At 32.4% G+C, this 23389-nt stretch overlaps 5 protein-coding genes across 8 annotated transcripts in view; 2 read left to right on the top strand and 3 right to left on the bottom strand.

Moving 5' to 3' along the window:
- Window positions 1-1643: 1643 nt before the first annotated feature.
- LOC126845824 (uncharacterized) lies at window positions 1644-3686 on the bottom strand. Its single transcript, XM_050584754.1, has 3 exons — window positions 3423-3686; window positions 3126-3351; window positions 1644-2301 (listed from the first exon to the last, which is right to left on the bottom strand). The coding sequence occupies exons 2-3, from the start codon at window positions 3330-3332 to the stop codon at window positions 1918-1920; spliced, it is 591 nt and encodes a 196-aa protein (XP_050440711.1). The 5' UTR covers window positions 3333-3351; window positions 3423-3686; the 3' UTR covers window positions 1644-1917.
- Window positions 3687-3797: 111 nt separating this feature from the next.
- On the top strand, window positions 3798-6444 carry LOC126845823 (regulator of nonsense transcripts 3A). The gene is made up of 6 exons (XM_050584753.1): window positions 3798-4034; window positions 4113-4225; window positions 4661-4874; window positions 4975-5163; window positions 5402-5651; window positions 5725-6444. Exons 1-6 carry the CDS (start codon window positions 4025-4027, stop codon window positions 6290-6292), a joined length of 1344 nt encoding a protein of 447 aa, XP_050440710.1. The 5' UTR covers window positions 3798-4024; the 3' UTR covers window positions 6293-6444.
- A 918-nt stretch (window positions 6445-7362) lies between these two features.
- Window positions 7363-11231, top strand: LOC126845545 (guanine nucleotide-binding protein subunit beta-like protein 1). Of its 3 annotated transcripts, XM_050584225.1 has the most exons (4): window positions 7363-7381; window positions 9216-9286; window positions 9369-9571; window positions 9965-11230. In XM_050584225.1, the coding sequence occupies exons 3-4, from the start codon at window positions 9431-9433 to the stop codon at window positions 10772-10774; spliced, it is 951 nt and encodes a 316-aa protein (XP_050440182.1). In that variant the 5' UTR covers window positions 7363-7381; window positions 9216-9286; window positions 9369-9430; the 3' UTR covers window positions 10775-11230. The 3 variants fall into 3 exon arrangements, with proteins under 3 accessions (XP_050440182.1, XP_050440181.1, XP_050440180.1); XM_050584223.1 differs by lacking the exon at window positions 7363-7381 and having other exon boundaries at window positions 8363-9286; XM_050584224.1 differs by lacking the exon at window positions 7363-7381 and having other exon boundaries at window positions 8360-9571; window positions 9965-11231.
- LOC126845546 (glutathione S-transferase-like) lies at window positions 11144-13434 on the bottom strand. The gene is made up of 5 exons (XM_050584227.1): window positions 13234-13434; window positions 12985-13132; window positions 12753-12920; window positions 12541-12683; window positions 11144-11503 (listed from the first exon to the last, which is right to left on the bottom strand). The coding sequence occupies exons 2-5, from the start codon at window positions 13112-13114 to the stop codon at window positions 11339-11341; spliced, it is 606 nt and encodes a 201-aa protein (XP_050440184.1). The 5' UTR covers window positions 13115-13132; window positions 13234-13434; the 3' UTR covers window positions 11144-11338.
- Window positions 13435-16820: 3386 nt separating this feature from the next.
- Window positions 16821-23389, bottom strand: part of LOC126845924 (epidermal growth factor receptor) — a 75552-nt gene continuing 68983 nt past the window's right edge. For both annotated transcript variants that reach the window (XM_050584964.1, XM_050584963.1), the window contains 14 exons: window positions 23055-23380; window positions 22782-22979; window positions 22398-22699; window positions 22090-22325; window positions 21877-22009; window positions 21515-21803; window positions 20713-21078; window positions 20448-20590; window positions 20076-20355; window positions 19695-19992; window positions 19399-19629; window positions 18829-19329; window positions 18521-18703; window positions 16821-18446 (listed from right to left, as the gene is read on the bottom strand). In XM_050584964.1, coding sequence (XP_050440921.1) covers window positions 18118-18446; window positions 18521-18703; window positions 18829-19329; window positions 19399-19629; window positions 19695-19992; window positions 20076-20355; window positions 20448-20590; window positions 20713-21078; window positions 21515-21803; window positions 21877-22009; window positions 22090-22325; window positions 22398-22699; window positions 22782-22979; window positions 23055-23380 — 3815 coding nt within the window. In that variant the 3' untranslated portion in view covers window positions 16821-18117. The remainder of the gene's footprint in view (window positions 18447-18520; window positions 18704-18828; window positions 19330-19398; window positions 19630-19694; window positions 19993-20075; window positions 20356-20447; window positions 20591-20712; window positions 21079-21514; window positions 21804-21876; window positions 22010-22089; window positions 22326-22397; window positions 22700-22781; window positions 22980-23054; window positions 23381-23389) is intronic.

The raw sequence follows: 23389 nt of genomic DNA, 5'->3' as shown, positions 1-23389 counted from the left end.
ATATTTTCCATATCATAGATTTAGATTATAAAATATTTTATTTATAAAAATATAAGAATATTTTATTTTTTTTGGGACAAAACTCAAATTCTTGAGGTTAGAGCTAAAGAATTACCCAATGGTAATGTTTTTTTACCTAATTGTTTTACAGTTACAAGCATGCAGGAGCGTAACCCTTAGGGAAAGTGGAAATTTTCCTGAGGACCCTCTTCAAAATTTCTTGGTGATCCCACTGTTCCACTAATTTTTTTATTATAATACACAATTAAATGACCAAGTAGGTATTACTGAAATTATGAATTATTATTATTATTTTTCATTATGTCCCCACACTTGACCAATATTGTGTAGTTTCTGTCTTCAATTTCTTAATGAAGTACAATTTATATACCTACGCTCTATACCTATTCTGCCCTCAACATATGTTACAAGTTAATTCATACTGTTTACACAAGTAAGCTTTGAGCTCAAACTAATACATCGTTGGCCTCATGCCAATAGTAACTATGTGGTAAAAATAACCAAGTGCAAAAACATGATTAAATCATTTATTTCATCAAAATAAGTCATTTATACATGTTTTTACGCGTGGTCACTTTAGTCATAATGGCGGCGATATGTGAAATCATACTTGTGAAGTACCTTGTCGCAAAAATGATTAAAAAGTTTTATGATGAGTATTGATGAAAGTTTGTCAAACAATGTAGATTCAGATGAAATAATTAAGGGCCTACTAATAAAATTAGATACAAGAAGACTTAGCATTTCCATCAAACCAGGTTTCACTATACCCGATTTCAATTCTGAAAAAAAATTTAATTCCTTACCATCCTTTCTGTGCTGACGTATCGGCTTTAAGCTGTTTTTATTTTACAATAGTTAAAAAAAAATTAAAAATGAAAACAATAAGAAAAAGTAGTTGACACAACCAACCATAAGAGATGATAAGGAATTAACATTATATTTTAAAATTGAAATTGGATAGTTGGAAATAGAAAGACATATTTTTGTACAAACTAAAAACCTGTATACGTTATAGAGATTAAAAAAAAATATATAATAATAGATCCCCTTTCCCGTGTTAATATATGTTTAAAAATTTTAGCCTCAAGTAAAGTTTTAGTGAAAAAATATATAATGCGCCTTTATAAATGCACTTTTATCAGTTGCGAGGTCCCTTTTTAAGGCAACTAATAAAAGTAAAATGCTTATAAAACTGTTATTTTTTTTAAATAAAAACATATTGAACAAGATGATTTGTATTATTGTTATAGTTTCTCATAATAATTTTCTAGTCTTAAGTTAAATTGTTGTATGCAAATAAATTCTGTAGCAAAAAACTACCTATATGCTCTTGTGAACACAGAAAAAATAAAAATTATTAAAAGATAATATAATGTTGTAATTATTAAAACCATAAAATAATAATATTCTGTGCTAAAGCCTAAAACATAATGTAAATTGTAATATTTACATATGCAATAGTTGAGACAAACGTTTTATAATAGGCTAAAAAAAATGGTACTAAGACATTCCAATTAAATTATTTATTATATTATAATAAAAATGATGATTCACTTGGTGAATATTACTATATCATTTATCTTGAGTCTTTCACAAATATTTGTATACACGATCAAACAATTTTTTAATTTTATACAACCAGTGAAGAACATTTAATTATTTTTACAAATAAAAAATAAAAACAGAAATAGTTATAATAGCATTTGATTACTTAAATAATTAAACCAATCTAACCTACTAAATATTTGAGTATAATATTATAATTGAAAAATAGAAATAAAATAATTTAAATATCTATCAGGTAAAATATAATAAATTGGCGGGATTCTGAAGTTAGTACAAGTATCAACCATAATATTATTATTAAATTAATAGAATTTTGTCATTCAATTTTTACCAATTATCTAGAAAATCAAATCCAGTCTTAGGTATATTCTCATCGTCTTCATCCTCTTCTTTTGATGATATCACTTCAACTTTTCCTTTAGCAACTTGCGAAAGAGGAGGAGGTGGTGGAGGACCTTTAGGCTTTGTTCTATCAATCTTGGAAAGTTTATCTTTAGTTTTATTTTCAGATGGCATCAATGACTTGAACAGTACATTTGATTTGATCTTATTAAAAATTTTATTATCTTGCTGCTGTTCTTTTCCTGTTCTCTTAACTATCACATTCTTACATTCATTGGCAAAAAAGTTTTCTTGAACACTGTCTACATGTTTGCATAAATCTAACTGGCTGCGGGTGAACCATGAAAAATATCCTTCAGATACTTTGCCCTGTTAAACAAAAATTAATACTATAAGACAGTTGAAATGTGGAAATCACAAATTAACCTAATTATCATCTATAAAATTAAACAATTAACTATACTTATGCACTTAAGCAAAGGTAATACCCAAAGTAGCTCTAACACTTAATAAAAAGTGCCTACTGATTTTTTACTTAAAATCCATAATCAGCATAAAAAATGTTATAACTTTTAAGAAAAAAATGTGTTTGGTTAAGTAAATTTTAGCATAAATGCACTTTACCGGGCACCTTTTTTTCCAAAGTTATAGCTACTTGAAATTTACATATTTCCGCATGTATAACAATAGGCGATGACTGAGCCTGCGGGCGGCAGAGGGCTACAGCCACACCCACGCCACACTGTACCTTTGTCTGCGACGCGAGGCTATGTCAGGCTAGGTTAGGTTTGGTCACGTTAGGTCACTGACGCTTCTAGAGCGGTAGATTAGTTTAGTTTAGTCCCTTAGACAAGCTATTTTTTCCTCTTGAGGGCGTGAGCCACTATCCAACGAATAGTCCCAAAGTGACTCGAGTCGGCTCCCGAAGCCGGCAAGGGAGTTGTTTTATAAGTTACGATTTACTAATTTAAAGCTATAATACTTAAGAAAATTCTATTGTTTTTCAATACAATATTGATACTAAATAGTTTATAATAATATAATATTCAATACTAAAGAGTATTTGTTCCTATATTTATATCCATTAACTAAAAATTTAATTGAATTACATTTTCAAGTTGAGTATAATTATTTTGAACATTTAAACAATATAAACAATTATATAACAATCCAATTTCCATAAGGGTACTTACGTCGGATATTTTGTATTTGGAATACTTTAAAACTGTTTCAGGACTAATAATTGATTCTTCAAGAATTTTATTTTGTTCCTCTGTACTTAGTTTGTCCCAAAACATTTGGTATGCTTCTTTAGTGGCATCTACGTCTTTACCAATCCTTTGGGCAATCGGGTTGATCGAGTACAGGTAATCATGATATAAATCTTGTTTAAGTGCCATAATAGTCAATAGAAATCAGCTTAAATTATACGTAGAAAAATATATTAAAATCATCTAAACAATACAATATGGGCGTTTTCCTGTACTTACTGTGTTATAGGAAATACTAATATCCAAACATATTGTGTACAATTAATGTTATTATTTTAATAATTCAGTTATGACTAACATAACATTTTTCTCTATATACTATAGAATTAAATACACACAACTATATAGAAACCGTTAAACATACAAAACAATAAACGATAATGGAATTTCAATTATTCAATAACACAAATCACAATAATGTTTTTGTACTACGTTTTCTATAGTTCGTGACATTTTTATTTTTATTATGCTGGACTGCATACTATAGACAATAATATTATGGTACAGAACACTGATAATCAAAAATGATAACACTATCTTCGAATTTTATCCTCCAACCAGAAATCAGTGAAGTGTTATCAGAAAGTACTATACACACTACACAGCAAGGATTCGGAGTTCGCAGTTAGGCCTGTTCGCACTATTGTTGTGAGTAATGTTATAATTAATAACACAATCGTTAGAATATCGAACTATTAAGTAAATCGTATGTAAAGTTTTTGTTGAAATACATAAAAATAATTATTATTAAGTGATAATTCGTATACTCTAAAAAGAAGGAAATATCTTTATCATAATTGAGTTTTTGAGATGTTTCAAAAATGTTGAAAGGTAACATATCGAATTGTGTATTAGTCTATTATATTATACCTATAAGTATGAAATAGTGTTTGAATCTAAAAATTACAGAAAGCAACAAAGCCATGAAAGGACCGGAAAAAGTAGATGAATTTTTACTTTCTCTGTTTAAATCGCTAGAAAAACAAAAATCAAAAGAAGATCGCAGATCTATTGAGAAAAAAGTAATACTTTTTTACATTAAAATTTTTTATTATATTAATGACAGAGGTAAATGATAATACTATGTTTAATTCTAATTCCACTCTTAGTTTTGAACATGTGTGATAATCAATATTTTGATGATAATGTAAAATATTAGGTACGGCTTGGAAATGTTTTGATTATGTTCTAATTTGCCCATTTTGTATACATTTACTTACTACCAACTCGTAAGACTATACTCAATATCACAAAAACATAAGCAAAGCAATATGATCATATTAGAAAAAAATACCTACATAATATTATTTATTTCGGTATTTAAAAGCTACACGTAAAGCCCATGTAATGTTCATTGACCCTCCCGATAAAATCCCAAAAACTATTTATATACCTAGTTTTAATTTGACAATTCACTTATTGACATATTTACTAAACTACTATTATGTTTGCTTTAGGTGGTAGTAAGAAGATTACCTCCATCCATGACGGAAGAACGGTTTCTAAATGAAGTTTCTCCTCTACCTGAAAATAACTATATTTATTTTGTACCCGGTGATCTGCAAGCCACACCTTTTCATCATTCAAGAGTTTATATTAATTTTTTGAAAGAAGAAGATATGTATATGTTTACAGATAAATTTGATGGCTATGTTTTTGTGGATGATACGGGTTAGTTAAAAAATATGTATTTAACCTATAATACTTTCCTTTAATATTAAAACATCTACTAATATGTACACTAATTACCTATATACTTAATGATACAAAGGTGATGAATACCCTGCAATTGTTGAATTGGCTCCATATCAGAGAGTTCCTAAAAAAAAACTGGATAAAGATCCAAACTGGGGTAAAATACATGAAAATCCAGTTTTTTTGGAATTTAAACATAACTTTGAGCAAAAGACCATTGACACTACTCTGAAAACTACACAACACTTTTTTGAATCTGTTGAAGGTATGGTATTGATTTTTAAACTTTTAACCAATTATAATATAGCCGCTTTTTTCTATACCTATTCTCAGGTTGTACAAACGTAAAATTGACTGATATTTGGTTGTTAATCAAACATCCGATTGGCCCATGATTGGTGTAATACATTTGAACAAATCATAAATATATTTAATTTTTTTGTGCAACCCAGAAATTTTTTTTAGTAAAATACATTTATTTTATTCAATTTTACATTTTTTAGATAAATCTGAAGAGCAAGATTTAAGTACACCATTATTAGAATATTTGGCTAAACAAAATGATCGGCAACGATTACGTGTTAGTCATAGAGATGAACGACGTAAAAAAGTTTTTAGTAAGAAAAAAGAAAAAGAAGAAATTCGACGAATTAAAAAAGAGGAACGTGAAATTGTAATTAAACAGAAACCGATTGTGAAGCCCATCATAGTCAGTAAAAAAATAATTGATGAAAAACCATTAAAAGACACCAAGTAAAAATTTAACATTAAAAAAAAATGTATGCTTATTATAATATGTTAAGAGGATTTAATTGTTGTTTTTCAGAAAAATTATTAAAAGTCATAGAGAAAACGCGTGTGATGAAGAAGATAAAAAAAAGAGTACTGAAGATTGTCACCATAAGAAAAATGAGTTTAATCCTAAAGGAGAGGAAGTGAAAAAAATTGAATTTAATGTGAAAAGTATTTCAAAATTAAATGAATTTAAAAAAAACATTGATGATGATTTAAAAGAAGATGTTTTTACAAGAGCTGATAAAAATCATGAATACTATAAAGATAAAAGTGAATATGAATCTAAAAAGAAAACCTCAACATTAAAAAATGAATACTTTGAAAATAAAAACATTGGAACGTCCAGGTATAACAAACATCGAGATGAACAAAATCATGGTGAAACTAAAGATATTGAATGTACAAAACAAAACAGATCTGATGTAGATAAAAAATCTGCTATTAATAAACGTGTAGACAACCGACGACATGAATCCAAAATTGATCGTCGTATTAGAAATAAAGACCGTCCAGCTATAGAAATATATAGGCCAGGTATGGGTCGATTGAGCAAGCTTAAAGCTGATAATGAAGTTGCTGATTCAGAATCAAAGAACTAATTTGTTTTTCCCTGTAAAAAAATGTTATTCTAGGTAACATTTTTTTTTTTTTTTTGAACACTTGTAAATAACTGTTTTGGAGCACTTTACCTTTAACAATAACACGATTTTATTTTTGTAATACATTGAGGTTGAGGTGTTTAAAAGATTTTTTGTTTATATCATTTATATGTAATGTATAAATAAAAATGTTTGTATTTCACTAATATTGGTAAATAAAAAAATGTGGTTATCTTTATAAGATATTTATAAGTATAAAAAAGTAACATACGTGTTAAAATATCATTCCTGTCACCTGTGTAATCACTAATCAGTAATTACTAATTAGGTATACCATTACATTGTGTTATATAATACATTTTACAATATTAGACATTATTTAATTTTTAAAAAAATTCAAAAACAGAATATTAAATGGTTAAAGAGTGAATACCTAAAAATTATTTAAATTTGGTTATCTACCAAACAAAATGATCTGACAATTTTTCTTTAAAAAGTTAGCTAATTATATAGATGTTATTGTTCAAATTTCAAAAATTGGTAGCGCTATGGAAAACATCAAAAACATCTGATAATACAGGGTCCGGCAGAAAGGTCTCTTTGTTTTTGGTGACATATGTTTTGTTGTCTTATGTTAAAGGGCTCAACTATATTAATTACTTTTTCCAGCTTGCTAAACCTACATTAGGTATCATGTTTATAACTCGAATGTGCCAATTCCGAACTAATAAAACTAATATCACAAAATTTTAATTAATATGACTTACCTATACATTATAACAGTTAAACTTTAGTATATAAACAATTTTGAACGTAAAGAAGAAGAAGAATGTTGAATTGATGTATAAATATTAATTTATGTAGGTATATTAAATATAATATTTAGTATTTACACATGAATTATTATGTAGTTCTCAAAGGATCGTCCGATGTTGTCATTATAGAGTCATCGTTTTGGAATAAAACTATACATATGTGTTTGGTAAATTGATTTTCGTTAAATATTGCTCTTATACCATGCTTATTGCGTAATTAGTTTCTGCTAATTCTGAGGTATTGTGTAGTAAAAACAACTAATTAATTGAAAAGGTAAGTTAATTATTACTTTTTTTAATGTGTAATACGAATAAGAAATAACCGCTTCGCGGGGCTTGGAAACTAAGGGTTCTAAAGTCAGTTTTTTCAAAAATGGTGTTGGGGAATAATGTAAAATTTGTAATTAAAGTTATTTAAACTGGCATATTAGGGCCCTTGGATACCGACCATTTTAAAGGAGTTTTGTATAGGCAATATTTAAGAAAAAAGTGGTTTTATTAAATTTCGACCATGTTAATTAATTTACCGGTTAACTTATATGAACTTCATGGTATTATTTTTAATTTAAATCATTTTGTCTATGAGTAAAAGCCATTTTAGTTAATATAATAGTACATTTCTTGTCCATCGCACAGGCTGAACCAGTGATCCGATAAGTAATCTGAAAACAGATTTGAATTCGTCATGAAGTATACTTGAGTTCGGTCAGCGTACTTTTTTGATATCTTATTCCTTCTACGCATAAAACACGTTTGAACATTTTTATAAAATTTTAAATTTTAAAATCAAATTTGGAAAGGGTTAAAATTAAAAAATGTGCTCTGACCGATCTCAAGTAAACTTCATGACGAATTCATATCTGTTTTTAGATTGATTATCGGATCAATGGTTCGGCCTGTGCGATGGACAAAAAATGATGTGTTTTGGCTGAAAAAAACGGTCGGTATCCAGGGGCTTTAATAATTAGGAAGATACAGAAAAACTATAATTTCTATGTACCCCAATAATTTGATTAATTGGATAACCCTATTTGATAGTCAATGAAATAGAGAAAAAAAGGCACCTTGTTGACATTGTTTTACAAACGATACAATAATATATTTTTTAAGTTTGTAGTCAAAAGGTTTTATCTATTGTACAAAGTACACTATTTTATTTACATTAAAATGTAGCTAACAGAAAGTTCTATTCCGATTCCCGAGAACCTTTTTGTTTTTCATCAGAAATTTTTTTTTATTTTTCATAACATTAATTTAAGTTTTATTGAAAAAAATTATTAGCTCATTATACCCACTTTATGACGTTCTGGATTTAATGACATAAAAATTAATAAAATCGATTCAGTGAAAGGATAAAATAAATGTAATCAAACGTTAAAATAGTCTCCTAAACAACAACTGTGTAAAGTTGAGATAGAACCACAGAATAGTTTATATATAATTAATTAGCTTGTTAATTTAATTTAATTTTTTTGCTATGCGGGTATCGTAAAATAACTATATAGTCTGTAGATAATACATATAGAGTTAAAATCAACCGCCAGATAAAACTATTGTACAGTAAAAAAGGATTTTATAAAAATTGTTTTTTTCCTTGATTCGATGGTTACACTGAGTGTAGTTGAGCCCAAATTACCATACTCCCATACGAGCCCGTGTAATTTCTTATCAGTGCCCATTCTGTGCATCGAGATAAAAAATACACTGTATTGTATGCAGATATATATGTATAATAAACTAGATTGCTAACTAGTGATAAGAATTGAAGCTGACGGTCCGCCATTCTGGTGGGATTTATTTGTGTTATCAATTCATATAATATATATCTGTATATATTATTATATCAATATTATATATGTGATTGTTATAAACATATATTATTCTCGCGTGATAAGGTTCTAATTCCTACCAAGATGGCGAAAAGTGGCTGCTTCAATCTTCTCTGTTGGTGGCATGTACAGTAACTACAGTTAGCAATCTAGTTTATCTATACACATACCGTAAACGTACACGCTTATTTTTGTAACGTATTTTGCTATCAAATTGTATTGTTATTAATTATCATTAATAATATTTCGATAAGAAAAATGTATTATTACACATTTCAGTGTTATATAGTTATTACTTATTTCATGGATTTATTGAAATGTAATTATGATCAGGATAATTCATACAAAAGGTAAATCGAGGGTGAATTGGGTTAACGAAGATTTCAAATTAATTATTGTCAATCATATTTAACATTTATTTCGGATTTAAAGGGACCTATAATAAACAGCGAATCGGATGTTTCTCTCTATGTCTTGAGTTAAACTAGCACAAAATGTCAAAACATAATACACCAACTCCCGTTTACACATTTAAATGTGATAAATATGTACCAAACTGTGTGGTTTTCCATACAGCTAAACAATTACTGTATGTTGGTACCCAAACTGGAGAAATACATTCTTGGAACTTAGAGGTAATGTTTAACCATTGTAGCTTAGTTTTTTTTTAATAAATATCTGTTTACAATTTTTTTGTTAGATTCGAGATGTAATTTAAAAAATTTGCCTTACCTAATAAAACCTTTATCATTTTTGCTATAAGAATACTTCATACCACTACTTATTAAGGCGTTGGTTATATCGTATAGGCAATTTGTTGGAAAATCTTAATTTTAAGGTTGAACAATGATGTATAATTATTATTAGTTCAGTGATTAGGACACTTTTTTGGTAGTTAGTTTATTTTTCAGATTATCATAGCATCCTTGACAGCGATTACATTTGTTTTTTTCATCTATACATGTACTCTATTATTATATAATAATATGTTACCCTCTACTAATTCATGTATTGAATTGCATTTTTAGACTAACCGTCAAGAAATTAAAACTAATGCTGGTAATCAAAGCATCATGAATTTAGAGATTCTTATAAAAAAGAACCAATTGGTGTCTCAAAACAAATTTGGTGAAATAAGATTTTGGACAATGGATCAGTTTAAACTCTCAATTCACCATATCCTTCACACCCAAGTACTAGGATTTTGTAAATTTTCTTTATACAAGACTGAATTAATACTATGTAAATCACTAAAAGAAAAATCTATATTGAATTGTTATTCAACTGAATCTTATGAAATAATGAAAACTTACAATCCAGATGATAAAAATTTAGGTGATTTAATGACTATCAAAACTATAAAAGACTATATTTTTTGCGCTTATGAGTCATGTAAAGTCATTATTTGGTGTGAAAACTCTATTGTTGAAACATCTGATTTTCCCGATACGGAATGCTTGATGGCATTGGATGTAGACAGTAGTTTAGCTAAAGGAGTTTGTGCTGGAAGTTCTGATACTATAAATACATTCCATATTGCAGACAGTAAAATAAGTTGTAAAAAGAGTGTGCAAATTACTAACCCCGGTGTTAGTGTTCTCCGTCTAAGACCAGATGACAAAATCGTTGCGGCCGCATGTTGGGATTCTACAGTAAAATTATTTTCTTGGAAATCTATGAAACTATTGGCTATTTTGGATTCACATTCTAGTGGTGTTTTAGATATTACATACTCTAAATCATTGGTTACATTTTGGAAAACCAAATATATGCTTGCTGTTGCTTGCAAAGACAACAAAATTACTCTGTGGGACATCTATAACGGACAATCAACTTAACAATCACTTAACCTCTGTGTACTCACTTCCCACTTTTCTATGTATGCGTATACTCGTAACAAAAATCATGTATTCTATTTGCGTACACATCTTATATGGGAGGTGATTACATACAGCGTATATCGTACCCCTACACTACTGGATGAAATGATTTGTTCTACAAATTACTATGACCAAAAGATTTTTAATACTTAGCTATGTAATATTTTATTTTTATCAAAACAAGAATTTTATTAAGAAAGTATTAGTTAGTCAATAATTTGTATTTCTGCCTGTTATATAATTCCTATTTAGTGATTGATTCCTACTATTGTTACCTAATTATGTTTACTACTATTGGACATCATATAATGTATTATGAAACCATAATATGTTTAAATTTGTTTTATTTAAAATAACTATATTATATAAAAGTGTATGATGAAAATAATAATAATAATACCATGAAATGCATAAAATATACATATATATGTATAAAATATTGTGCTTAATGCAAATAGTCTTCAGTTATTAAATACTGCTTTATATTAAATTTGATTTCTTTGATGTCAAAGAAGAATGAGTTCAAGGAGTTACTGGACGTTTTGCTATCCAAGCTTTTATTTGCGGAATGGCAACAACTGTTGCTTTAAGGGCTTGTAGTTGTGGACGGCCATCTAACAAGTCAATACCTGCCATATAGTTTAAATAGTCCAAAACTGCTACAAAAAACAAGTCAGCCCAAGTTAACTGAAAAATAAAAACCATAATATATTAATAGAATTATACTTGTTCATTTTTTAAACTATTTAAGAAATAATAATTTCACTGGTATACGGGTCAATGATTTCCTTGGGATCATGTAATAGTTTAATACTAATAATCTATAATAGGCTCATTCAATTTAACCGTAAATTAGGACGTGTTTTTATTATATAACTAATAACTGTTTGTTGTATGGCATGGCATTCCTTTAAATTTTAACACATGGCTGATAATATAAAGTTTATCAATAAACCCAAATTTTTTAAAATTTGGAACACTACTAAGTAATTAAAATCATCATCATGCGAGCTTAACAGGCCATGAAGGCCCAATGTTGCCATCATGAGATGGTAACTAGATGAATTCGCTGTCTGGGACGGGTTGTCAGTCTATCACCGCAGAGCGGGCTGGCGGCTCCTTTTCACCGGTTGGTTGCTCACCCAGCAAACAGAGCGCCCGTTACCAAGTAATTAATCCTAGTAATTAAAAGCATCTCAAAAATGATATTTTTTAAAAATACACTTGATATTACATGTTAATAGTTAAGGGTTAAATAAATATTTTTTTTTATGTTTTATGTCTATTAGTCCAATCAATCGGAGCTTTATAGATTTGGTAGTGTTGGGGGTTTTACAGCTAGCCGCCGACCAAACGCTTTTTCTAAGAGACAAGTGGCTTCTCCCACCACAGTCATTTGCTGGAAAAACAAACTACCAGTGGCCGAGGTTCAAACTGGTGACCGTGCGTTATTACACTACCACCGTATCTCCCTCAGGCCTCGGCGCCTGCCTCTCAAGGATTACATAATATATGTTAATACATCAAAAATTCATATTTAATAATTTAAAAATTAAACTGCACTTTTAAAAAAAAAAAGTTATAAGCTAAAAACAAATGTAATATTGAAGTTTTAGGCAAAATAATATTTCCACTCCCTAAATGCTTTTATTTTATATCTAGTGACTAATAGGAATTTTTGGGTGATAATCGTGTAATACATAAAAATAATAATTAGTCTATACCTTCCCATTCACAAAGTATCCTTTATTTTCTGCAACAATGCTCTCAAACTTGTCCATGTAAAACGGAATTGTTTCTTTCAAGAGTGGTTCATATTTTAGCTTCTTCGATTCTTCATTGGCATCGTAAAAGTAACCAGCAAGTGCTATAAAAAATAAACTATGTTATACACAATATTTAACGTCATAAATATTGGTAAATCCCATGTCGTCACCTTGTCTGAAATCATGAACATTGTCAACAGCAATATCAATAAGCAAAGCTTCCCAATCGTCACTTCCTGTTAATCCTGCTTTTTTGGCCAAATAACGAGTGATTGCGGTGGACTGATTCAATGTTTTCCCATCAATCTCCAGAACTGGGACCTTACCAAACGGCATGGCTAAACCAATACCATGTTAAATCATTAATAAAATTATCGTTTGACTCGAGTAGTGGTTTTTTACTTGGCTTGATAGTGGGCCATAATTCACGATCGAAACGGTAATCTTCAAAATCGGTGTTCAAATAAGATAACAGAAATCTGATGGGTTCGGCCAGTGCAGTTACGTTGAAGTATGTCAGTTTATAAGTCATTTTCCTTACGATTTTCGACTACATTACATAGAGAATAAGTACATAATTATTTCTATTTGTGTATAATAATAACAGTGCAATGGAATTATTGTCCAAAGCAATATATTTTGGATACTTACGTTTATCGCGAAGGAGTGAAATAATTATAAATAGTACCCGTCGATGATATTATTTTGTTCTTCAAAGCCGACAGTCGGGCCACAAACTAAACTAAACAGTTAACTGTGAACCAGCCGGTCTATAGTTTGGTATGAAATATATGTATACGTGTGCGGTGTACCGTGTAATGTTTCGCTGTGTAACAGATACCTATTAGATACAAAAGTCCCGACCAACCACCAAGGCCAGCCGGAAAGAACCGGCACGCCTCTTGTAATCTCGTACACCCATCAAATAATATTATCATAATACTACAGATAATATTATGTTATAATATTATACACAACATTTATAACTCTTGTCGAATTCCATAATATTATGTTCAGCAAGCATGTCCAGTAACCACGGTCCACGGTATACTTACTGATTTTTATTATAAACCCTGCTTGGTTTATACACTCTTTTTGGACGCTCTGTTTAGTGGGTGAACTCGGAGACGTACTTAGGAATTTTGCGCCCCAGGTAAGAAAAAAAACGCGCTTTCCCAACCTAAATTTCTTCAGCAATAGGTGTATTTGTAAAAAAAGACACATGATAGCGAAACCAATGCATTCTTCGCTACACTCATAATCTGAAAGGTATATTAGGTATACATAAATAAATAAATTTATTGAAGCACATATTACATAATTATAATAGGTATATACAAAAAACCTAAATGTAATAGTGTGACAACATTTAAAAAAAAATCCCTTAATGTATAAAATGCCCCATAGGTATAAGAATATTAAATATGTTAAAATTAAAATTGTTTACGCCGAGCTTTTTCATTGGCTTTATCAATGATATCGTCATAATCTAACTTCTTTGTTAAATCTGACTCTATGGTTAAAACAGCCAAAGAATTTAGCCTCTCGTCTGTAGTTGTTGATCGCAAATAGGACTTGACCCTTTTTAAGTCTGAAAAAAATTTCTCAGCAGAACAGTTAGATACAAGAAAGAAAAATTCGTAACGCAATTTTTACATATGGATACAAAACTTGATAGTTATTTTTTATGATCAGAGAGTACATTTTAAGTATATTATTAGGTAAATTATCACTTGGTAATGTTAATAAAAACATCTCTAAAATGGACACATTCATTTGCAAATTTAGAGGCAAGTTCGTTGTGGTAATACTTTTGTAAATTTTCAGCATTTTCATAAACTTCAGATGGTGTCAAATCAATAATATTAAAAAATCAAAATTTTCACATACTTGTTCATAAGCAGTTATTCGTTTTCTCAGTTCTCCATTAAGTCTATCTATAATTACCAAAAATGTTTTATTATAAAAGTTTGATGACCATCAAGTTCAGTGTCACCTCAAAATATTTTTGGGTCGCCATAAGAGCTCATGTAATATCTTATCAGTTTCCATTCTGGTTTCATCTATTCTGTGTATCTCAATTCTCAAACTACAATATACTTTTCTATGTCCTGGTATTAACAATGCATGTTTCGTGACAAATGAAAACCACAATAATAGTTTTATTAGTATCATTACTTTTTTTTATCACCCAAATGACCTACCGTATTACATATACAAAAATACTCCCAAAATTTACCGCCCGGGGCCCAAGCCCCCCCTAAATACGTCTCTGGGTAAACTGTAAACTTATATGACTTCATCAACTTTCTATTTTATCCATCGACCATCGTCTACGTGGTTTGGCTAATGTTCAACAAACTATTACGTGTAACATACCTGTACCACCCGTACAGTAAGATTCTAGTTTCTACACAATTTTAATTGCCACAATTTCGAGTCTAAATATTATATTGTATAAAATATTAAAACGATAATATCATCCTAATTTGTGCATTATTCTCAATCTTTATTGAGCTGTTATAACCACCGAATTTCTATAATAATAACCGATAGTAATTCAGTGCGGTTATTACAATCAGTGTAATATAGTAATAGGGTTACCTAATGGTAGAATTACAAATGTCAAATATCGATAAAAGCATTGTACGTATTGACAATAATGTGCTTAAAAATGTAGTTTTGAGAGTATATACGATTAGACTTGAGCGCCTGTCAATAATAAATTTAATTAGTTAATAAACATAAATGGGTCAATTAGAGATATTTTATCTGTGTATTTTATACGCGTTTAATTTAACTTAATTAAAAAAAACCATTACGTACTTGGTTACTTTTATTAATTTTTGGCTCCTGTATCATACAAATTTGAAGTTATTGAAGTTTATAGTTTAAGGCAGGAGGAAGGGTGTAGTGGAATATTATTTTTATCTGCACGCACTCCCTTGTCCTTCCTAACTTTTAAACTCTTATGACTTATCTTATCTTAGTTCAGCTTGTGTTTACGTTATTTTCAGACCAATATTTAGTATGCAATTTGTATGACAATATTCAGAAATTGTATGACTTTGGTTTATAAGGAAAAACGAGAAAATCATGGGAGGGGCGGGAAAAACGTTTCTCTGCTCCCCCCAATACAAATACCGAGATAATAACATTGTTTTTGATAGTATTTATTACTCAAATTTGTATACATTTTTATGACCATTTTGGTATATATTTTTATATAATTTTGGCATAGATACTGTTATCGACTCCCCAGGAGGAGGTTCAACTAATCCTTTCCCAATTTTAAAATATAATTTTTTGGCTTAGGTTTTCAAAAGTTTTCAGCTATATTTCCTACTTTTTTTCTTGTTGTTATACTATATACATTTTTATTATTTTTTCTCATTTGACAATACATGTACACCTTCTATACACGCATGACGCAGCATACAATTTACATAATACTAAAATAACAAATATTTTTAACTGTAAATATTATTAAATTTTAAATGAAAAATTATTTCTGAATCGGCCAAATACGTCGTTAAAAGTAGATTTTAAGTAAAAACAAAAAAAATCTGGCCAACATTTTTTTATTCAGAATTATATTTTCTCTCTTCCTATCTATTAATTGTATCTACTTATTTTAATTCCATAACAAATACACTTGCAATAATGTAATTTGTTTTTTTTTTCATTTTAAATATTAACATTTTTTAATGAAAGCGAAAAAATATCCAAATAGTTTAACTTTTGATAAAAAACCCATACTAACTAAATTTTTTTATTTCTTGGAGAGAGAAAAAAATATCATTTAATTTGATCTAATTAACTGGGAACGGGCAGTGCAAATACGAGCTTTCATCGCAAATGTTATCCTGTTGTGACTTTTAAACTCTAATAGTCTAATAACATTATTAAAGTAATGACTCAAAACTAGTTATTGATCAGTTTTCCTAATTTAAGAAGTTAATAAAATATTTACGTTTCTATGTAACATTAAAAATTTGATACGAAAATTGCGATTAAATTGTATAGAACCACTACAGAACAAAAAAGATCAATTACTAATTAATCCTAGTAGATATCTGATATTGAGTGGATCACTGCAAAGATGCCTGAAAAGTTGTCTCCAAACTTAAACAAAAATGTTTTGTTTTAAAGTTATTTGTTGTTAAGTTTTGTTCAGACATACTTGTTATTTAAATGGTGAATTCGAGAATAGTTGTAAAAAAATTAAAATCCAAATAAGTAATTCAATCAATTATATTGACACTATACAGACTTGCAAAATAATATTACAATATTTATAACAATGTACACTACACATAGTTAAAAAAAAAAATCACAATCACACCTATATTATTAGACGTTAGATCAAAATCAACTGTTATTTTCATGATTGTATAGTTTAATTTTTTATAACGATAACATATAAGAGATAATGGCACTTATAAATTAAAAAAAAGTGTACATCAAAAAAGAAAAAAAACATTAATGACATTTGCTTAGGGAGGTTTTCGTGTTAATGTTTTGGTATGCAACACGTGGTGACTAAGAATAAAACTGATGGCAAGTTTATTTTAACTAAAACTACTACTATTACTAATAATAATAATAATAATAAAATACAATTACAGTGTAGTGAAAAAATAAGAGATCTAAACATAACAAGTTAACAAAATCTGTTAAGATTGTATATAAGTACAAGAGTTAAATATAACCCAAAAAGTATATAATTCTATAATTTATTATTTAAATTTAATATAAATGAATAAAATAAAAACTGAAGTTAGAAATTACACGACATGGATCGAATAGTTTGTCAAACATATAAGTATTGCAGTAGTTAAATTTTATAAAATACAGATAAAGAATTCACAAATAATGAATACGTCTACATACTTATGAGTTATGTGTATACATCATATATTATTTATAAGTTAAAAAAAAAAAAATAGTTATTTACAGTAAACTAACAAATATCACAGCCTTTTGTAAAAATTTATATTTTTGTATGTCCGCCTAGTGTTTGTTTAAGGCATTTATCGTATGATATATTTGAGATAAAAATTATTTTTGATTAAGTCTTTAAGTACATACATTTTACACGGAAAACCACAACACAATATCTTCGCGCTTTTTAATGTTCTGTCCGAGCAACAACCCACAGTCCCAAATTTATTAACAATAAAAGAAGAACTTAAATCAAATATTCCCTTTACAGTTCGATTTTAAATATATATATATAAAAATATATTAAATATAAATATATAAAAATTGTACAGTCGGTTCATAGAAAATAATGGCACAGCAGTAGTTATACCTAAATAATAATATATAAATATACAAATAAATAAAATATTTTGACACAAAAATATAAACAAAACAAATTTATAATATATAATATTGTCCCCGCGTCAAAGAAACTCATCTACGGAGAGCTATTTACCATTTTTGTTTAGAATATTCTTAAAATGAGTCAACAGGAATAAAATAAATAAAAATAATATTAAACTTATTAAGTCAAGAACCCATTCTCGGAGGTCATACAGTTGTTTCGTTGCGCCTAAGCGGCTGTAGCTCTCGTTGTAATCGGTCAAAGTCGTTATAGTACTCATGATCCGATTCGTCTTCAGGACTACGGCCACCATTGGGTGCCGGCGACTGAGGTTCAACCATGATGGTAGTACCATTATTGTTGGGTGCTCCCGTAACAACCGATGGGACAGTGGACGTAACAATAGTGTCGTTTGTGTCGCCTCCCGTCAAGTGGTATTCGGGGTTGTCAACACTGCTGACCTGAGCGGGTATGAAGTCTGGATGGAAATTTTTGGTTAAACCCGACGGCCTAGGCAAACCATTGGCGTATTCAGCTACAAATAAAAAAAATACCATGTTAATATCCCAGTTTCGTAGTTCAAAGGAATACAGCTGGCCGAAAATATACCTTCTGGGTGTTGGTGACCGATTAAATCGATATAGTTGGCAGGGGCATGCCGGCGCTTGTGGTCGATATCGTCGTTGGCCGGCGACGGCATCAGGTAGTCGTCTTCGTCCAGCGGCAAGTCCAGCTTCAGCGTGCCCACCTGCGCTTTGCTTCCGTTACTGAGATCATCGGAAGTATCACAATCTGTCAAAGAGTATATAATATTATTAATAAAGAGCATACTTAGAAGAATATTTTATACGCAGTAAATTTGATTTGACGTCATTAAATAAATACAATTTTTTAAATGTCATTTCCGGCAACATTACCTAATCTATGTATGTCGCTGAATTTTCGGAGTTCGCGATCCCAGTTGTGCCTGATGTGCATGGGCCCAAGCATGTCCACTCCCGCCGTGCTGCATGAACCAAGTCTGGAAGGGCCAGGCATTCCATGGCTCATTTCCGGATTCATGTACTCGTCCGCTTCCATGATGCTCATGTCCGCGCCTTCCGTAGCCAAATTTGATAGTATTTCAGTTTCGTCTTGAGACGAGTATGAAGGTAACCTCAAGTACCGATCGCCTGGTATGACCAAGTACCGACCGGGATCGATGGCCATTTTGGCGAACTCGTCGGCCAACTCTTCAAAACTGGGCCGGCTGTCCTTTTCGATCAGCCAGCACTTGACCATCACCATGTACACGTCAATGGTGCAAATGTTCGGCTGCGGTAACCGTTCGCCCTTTTCCAACAGGCCAAGTACGTCTTTCTTGTCTACATTTTCGTATGGCTGTTTTCCGTAGGTCAACAACTCCCAGACAGTTATACCTAAGGCGAGAAAACGCGTCGTTATTGATACGGTTATTTTGGTATTTACAATCAATTTGATACACTTACCGAACGCCCAAACGTCACTTTTGTGCGTGAACACCCTGTACTTGAGGCACTCGGGCGCCAACCACTTGACCGGCATCTTACCGCCATCGGCCGTATATTCTAGCTGATCGACGTCCAGTAGTTTGGCCAAACCAAAATCGGTAATCTTCACACAGTTGGTGTTTTGCACGAGCACGTTACGAGCGGCCAGATCCCTGTGCACCAGTCTTTTTTCTTCTAAATACGCCATACCTAAAAAACATTATTATGGCATTAGTTAATATAGATTCGACAATTATTGTTTTACTCATTTTTACCTTTGGCTATTTGAGTGCACCACTTTAGGAACGTTTTCGATCCGATTTTGTCCCTGTTGTTGCGAACATATTTAAGCAGGCAACCGAGTGGCATGAGTTGCGTGACTAACATCATTTCGGACGTCATACAAACGGCTAGCAGTTTCACCAAATTGTCGTGCTCAACGCTGGCCATGATGTAGGCTTCGTCCAGAAACTCTTTGCTGGTGTTTTCATAGGCACACATATCGTCTTTCTTGTGTAACTTTTTGATGGCAACAGGTATTTTAATATTTTCTCCTTCGACCACCCAGACGCCCTGTGGATAAAAAACACAATACGTTATCGGTCTGTTTTACAAATAATAATTAATGAATATTAAAAAAACGGCATAAAATTCACCTTGTATACAACACCGAAAGCTCCGTTTCCGAGTTCGGCGCCGATTCTCAAGTCCACTTCCTTGACAATCCTTAGCTTGGCCGTATTCGGCTTAACATTGGAAGGTCGCAGAGGTTCATTGTCTTCCATGCCGGTCAGTACCATGGTCATTTTGACGGCGGTCTCCTTGGCCCGGGCCCGTTTCCTCCAGTGACACACGAGGATCATCAACAGAAGCATTACAAAAACGGCGAACAACACGATAGTCAACAATATCAATGGTATTTGTTCGGAATCGCGGCTGTAAAAATAAATAAACGTTCAATAAACTACACGTCGCGAAAAACAAACACAGGCACATCACATGATGGGCGAGGGGATTAGTATACTTACAGTGGGGAAGCCATTCTAACGTCGTCGGCGGAACAGTAGGGATCTTGGTCGTCTTTGGTGAACACCTTGTAGGGTGCGAAAGTCGGGCAGATTTGACCAGAACAATTAAACGCCGTTCGATTGTCTGACGGGTTGCCGTTTGGCTGAAAAGCAACAAACGTTTAGTACATCATTGTGCACGTACAAAAGCGAGTGTAGAACGGAAAAAACACCTGTATAGTGTATACAACACTATATATTATAATTTAATAGCCACAGTACTCACCTCGAATATTTTGAAATGCCGGCAAGCGTGGCACTGAGAAGCCAATGGCCCGTAACACCCTCTGCACATGATGTTGCACGCCACGCATTCGCGTGCCTGTTCTCCGGTGGGCAGGGTGGTTGTGGTGGCGTAATACTCGATGGGGCACTCGTCCAAGCAGTGGTCGCCACTTTTGTAACCCGCACACCGTTGGCACACTTGGTCGTGGAAACCGAAGCCCGTGCACCGCAAACACCGCGGATGACATTTCCGGCACACAGCTTTGCCGGCCAAGGCGCGGAGAGCGGCACCTCCTTGTTCCACCGGGCCAACCCATTCGTAATAGTAGCCGTTCGGACAAGTCTCGTTCTTATGCAAACACCTCTCCTGTAATGCATCCAACATGAACGTTACACCACGGTTGATTCAATAGTAATAACAATAAAATATTGGCCATCAGGATTAATCAATCGGGAACCAAGACAAATAATGACGATACCTAATAATAATTATCCGAGATAGTATGTTAACTTTATAGATTTTACAAAACGGGGGTCTTCGTTGAAAACCGATAACTATGGCGAACTCATTAAAAACATCCAATACTTAACGGTCACGACGGTAGTATGCGGCACGGAAATCGTAACCAGATACACGACTTACAAAAGACCTGTGTTTTTACATCTCTCCCCCCCTTTGCTGTTGCTCTTTACTCGAGTTATAGCGAATGATCGAACATAAATATTTGCACGTCGTCAATTAGTAATTTTTTTCGCTGTTAAACGGCTATTAAATTGCCTGTATAAACGTATTCTACACTTACCACCGACGCATCAGCGTTAAGCACGGCTTTGTGACATGACCGACACCCGTTGGGACCGATCGTGTTGTCAGGACCGCTGCAGCCTCCAACGCAGTTAACGTGACACGGCAAACACGAGCTGGGCTTGGACGGACTGGCGCTGTACTTGGTGGCCGGACACTGAGACACGCAGTGCATGCCATCACGATAGTTTCGGCATTTCGTACAGTGTTCCGGACCGGGTCCGTGGCAACCACCATCACATTCCGGATGGCAAGCCGCACAAGTCTTGTCGCCAGCCTCGTAAATTCTATATACGAAACATGAAAAAAAATGTTTAGTAAAACAAAAATGGTATAGAGTTCAAATCAAAATGTACTTACCCAGGTACGTAACTGCAACTCGGCAAACACTGGTTGTCGTATTGGAAGTTTCGGCAAGACAAACACTGGTGCGGTCCAGGACCCCAACAGCCCTGATCTGAACACTCTGGATCACACACTTCGTTTTCGTCAACTATAAAGAAAAAAATGCAAAATATGTATTCGACTGTTTGTTAGGACGACGAAGCTGTGATAATACGGCCAAAAACTTACCGCATAGTGATTCGTTTTTGTTGTTTTGCAAGAGTTTAGGGTGCTCCGACGATTTTTTTATGGATTCCCAGTCAATTGTCTGAGCGTAACACAGTTTTTTGTTTTCCAATATTGCAACGCTTCCGGAATGGATTTTCTTTAACGACCGTAAACCCAGGGAAGTTAGTGAAGTCTTTACAATATACAAAGACGCAAAGTATTCAGTGACTGTACGGCCGCCGATCACTTCCAAATTTCTATTGAACAAAACCAATTGTATTAACACACCAAATCTGGCCATTAGGTGTATTAAATATTCAATAACTTACCTGAAATATGATAAATTTTTAAAGTCTTCGTGTGATCCTTGTATGTTAATATAGCCCGTGACTTCTTTCAACGTGCTGAATAATTCTAATCGATCGGGATGCATGGCTTTGATGCGTTGACCGAAACTGAAATTGGCGAAAACCTGTTGAAACCCTTTAAACGACTGATCTAGTATGGTCAGCGAACCATCTATCACAGTGCAGTCTTTAAAGCTATCGATGTTGCTGTCGTGTATCGTGGTCACGCCTTCGCAAGTTTTTGGGCAAGGGCCGTCGCACAAAACACACTCGCCGTTTACAGCCTGCAAATAAATAATTATACATATATACATAAAATCGTAAAATGCCGTACGTGTCAATAATCAATAAAAATTAATAGGTTACCTTTTTCTTAGGCGGGCAACTGCGCACACACGCTCCGTTGTCCTTGAGCAAGTGTTCCGGGCAGTTTTTCACGCAGGTCGCTCCATATGCGTACTTTCCATTCGGATTGGTTTCCCACGAGTACGTGATGGAATTGTAACGCTGCATGGGTGGACACTCTTGGGTGCAAACACCGTCGTCGTAAAAATTCCGACATGCCTTAAAAAATTTGAATTCGGGATACCATTATTCATACTGTACAACATTGATCGACCGCGAGGAGTTTGTACTTACGAGGCAATCGCTCTGCTTTGGTCCCGTACAACCGCCCGCGCAAAACAAATGACAGCATTCCCTGGGCTTGGTCCCGAAACATCGACCCCCGAAACACTGAGGACTACAGTACATCTTCGAGAACTTTTGACAGTTGTGTGGTCCTTCTCCCCAACAACCACCTGTACACGATTTGTCGCAGGGCGGACATTCGCGTTCGGAGTTGGAAAAGTTGTACATGTACATGGATTTGGCACCGTGGCCGGTGATGATCTCCTCCCATTGGATAGTACGCATGTGACACAGGTTGTAGTTGTCAATCATGCCCACGTTGCCGGCCAAAATATCTAAGCGGG

This window comes from Adelges cooleyi, unplaced genomic scaffold (assembly GCF_023614345.1).
Source record: "Adelges cooleyi isolate 19-005CV unplaced genomic scaffold, UGA_ACOO_1.1 ACOO_flye_CR_arks_rails_tigmint_CR_PRNA_8, whole genome shotgun sequence".
NCBI classification, from domain to species: domain Eukaryota; kingdom Metazoa; phylum Arthropoda; class Insecta; order Hemiptera; family Adelgidae; genus Adelges; species Adelges cooleyi.
This window is presented reverse-complemented; position numbering and strand designations above follow the sequence as displayed.

Excerpts from the sequence above, each read along its gene's own strand:
- LOC126845824 (XM_050584754.1), bottom strand. The coding sequence starts at position 3,332 with ATGGCACTTAAACAAGATTTATATCATGATTACCTGTACTCGATCAAC. Across the intron at positions 2,302-3,125 it reads CCAAATACAAAATATCCGAC|GGCAAAGTATCTGAAGGATA; the intron begins GTAAGTACCCTT and ends TTTGTTTAACAG.
- LOC126845823 (XM_050584753.1), top strand. Across the intron at positions 4,226-4,660 it reads GCAGATCTATTGAGAAAAAA|GTGGTAGTAAGAAGATTACC; the intron begins GTAATACTTTTT and ends TGTTTGCTTTAG. Across the intron at positions 5,164-5,401 it reads CTTTTTTGAATCTGTTGAAG|ATAAATCTGAAGAGCAAGAT; the intron begins GTATGGTATTGA and ends TACATTTTTTAG.
- LOC126845545 (XM_050584224.1), top strand. The coding sequence starts at position 9,431 with ATGTCAAAACATAATACACCAACTCCCGTTTACACATTTAAATGTGAT. Across the intron at positions 9,572-9,964 it reads TACATTCTTGGAACTTAGAG|ACTAACCGTCAAGAAATTAA; the intron begins GTAATGTTTAAC and ends TTGCATTTTTAG.
- LOC126845546 (XM_050584227.1), bottom strand. The coding sequence starts at position 13,114 with ATGACTTATAAACTGACATACTTCAACGTAACTGCACTGGCCGAACCC. Across the intron at positions 12,921-12,984 it reads ATGGCCCACTATCAAGCCAA|CCATGCCGTTTGGTAAGGTC; the intron begins GTAAAAAACCAC and ends GTATTGGTTTAG. Across the intron at positions 11,504-12,540 it reads GATACTTTGTGAATGGGAAG|TTAACTTGGGCTGACTTGTT; the intron begins GTATAGACTAAT and ends TTTATTTTTCAG.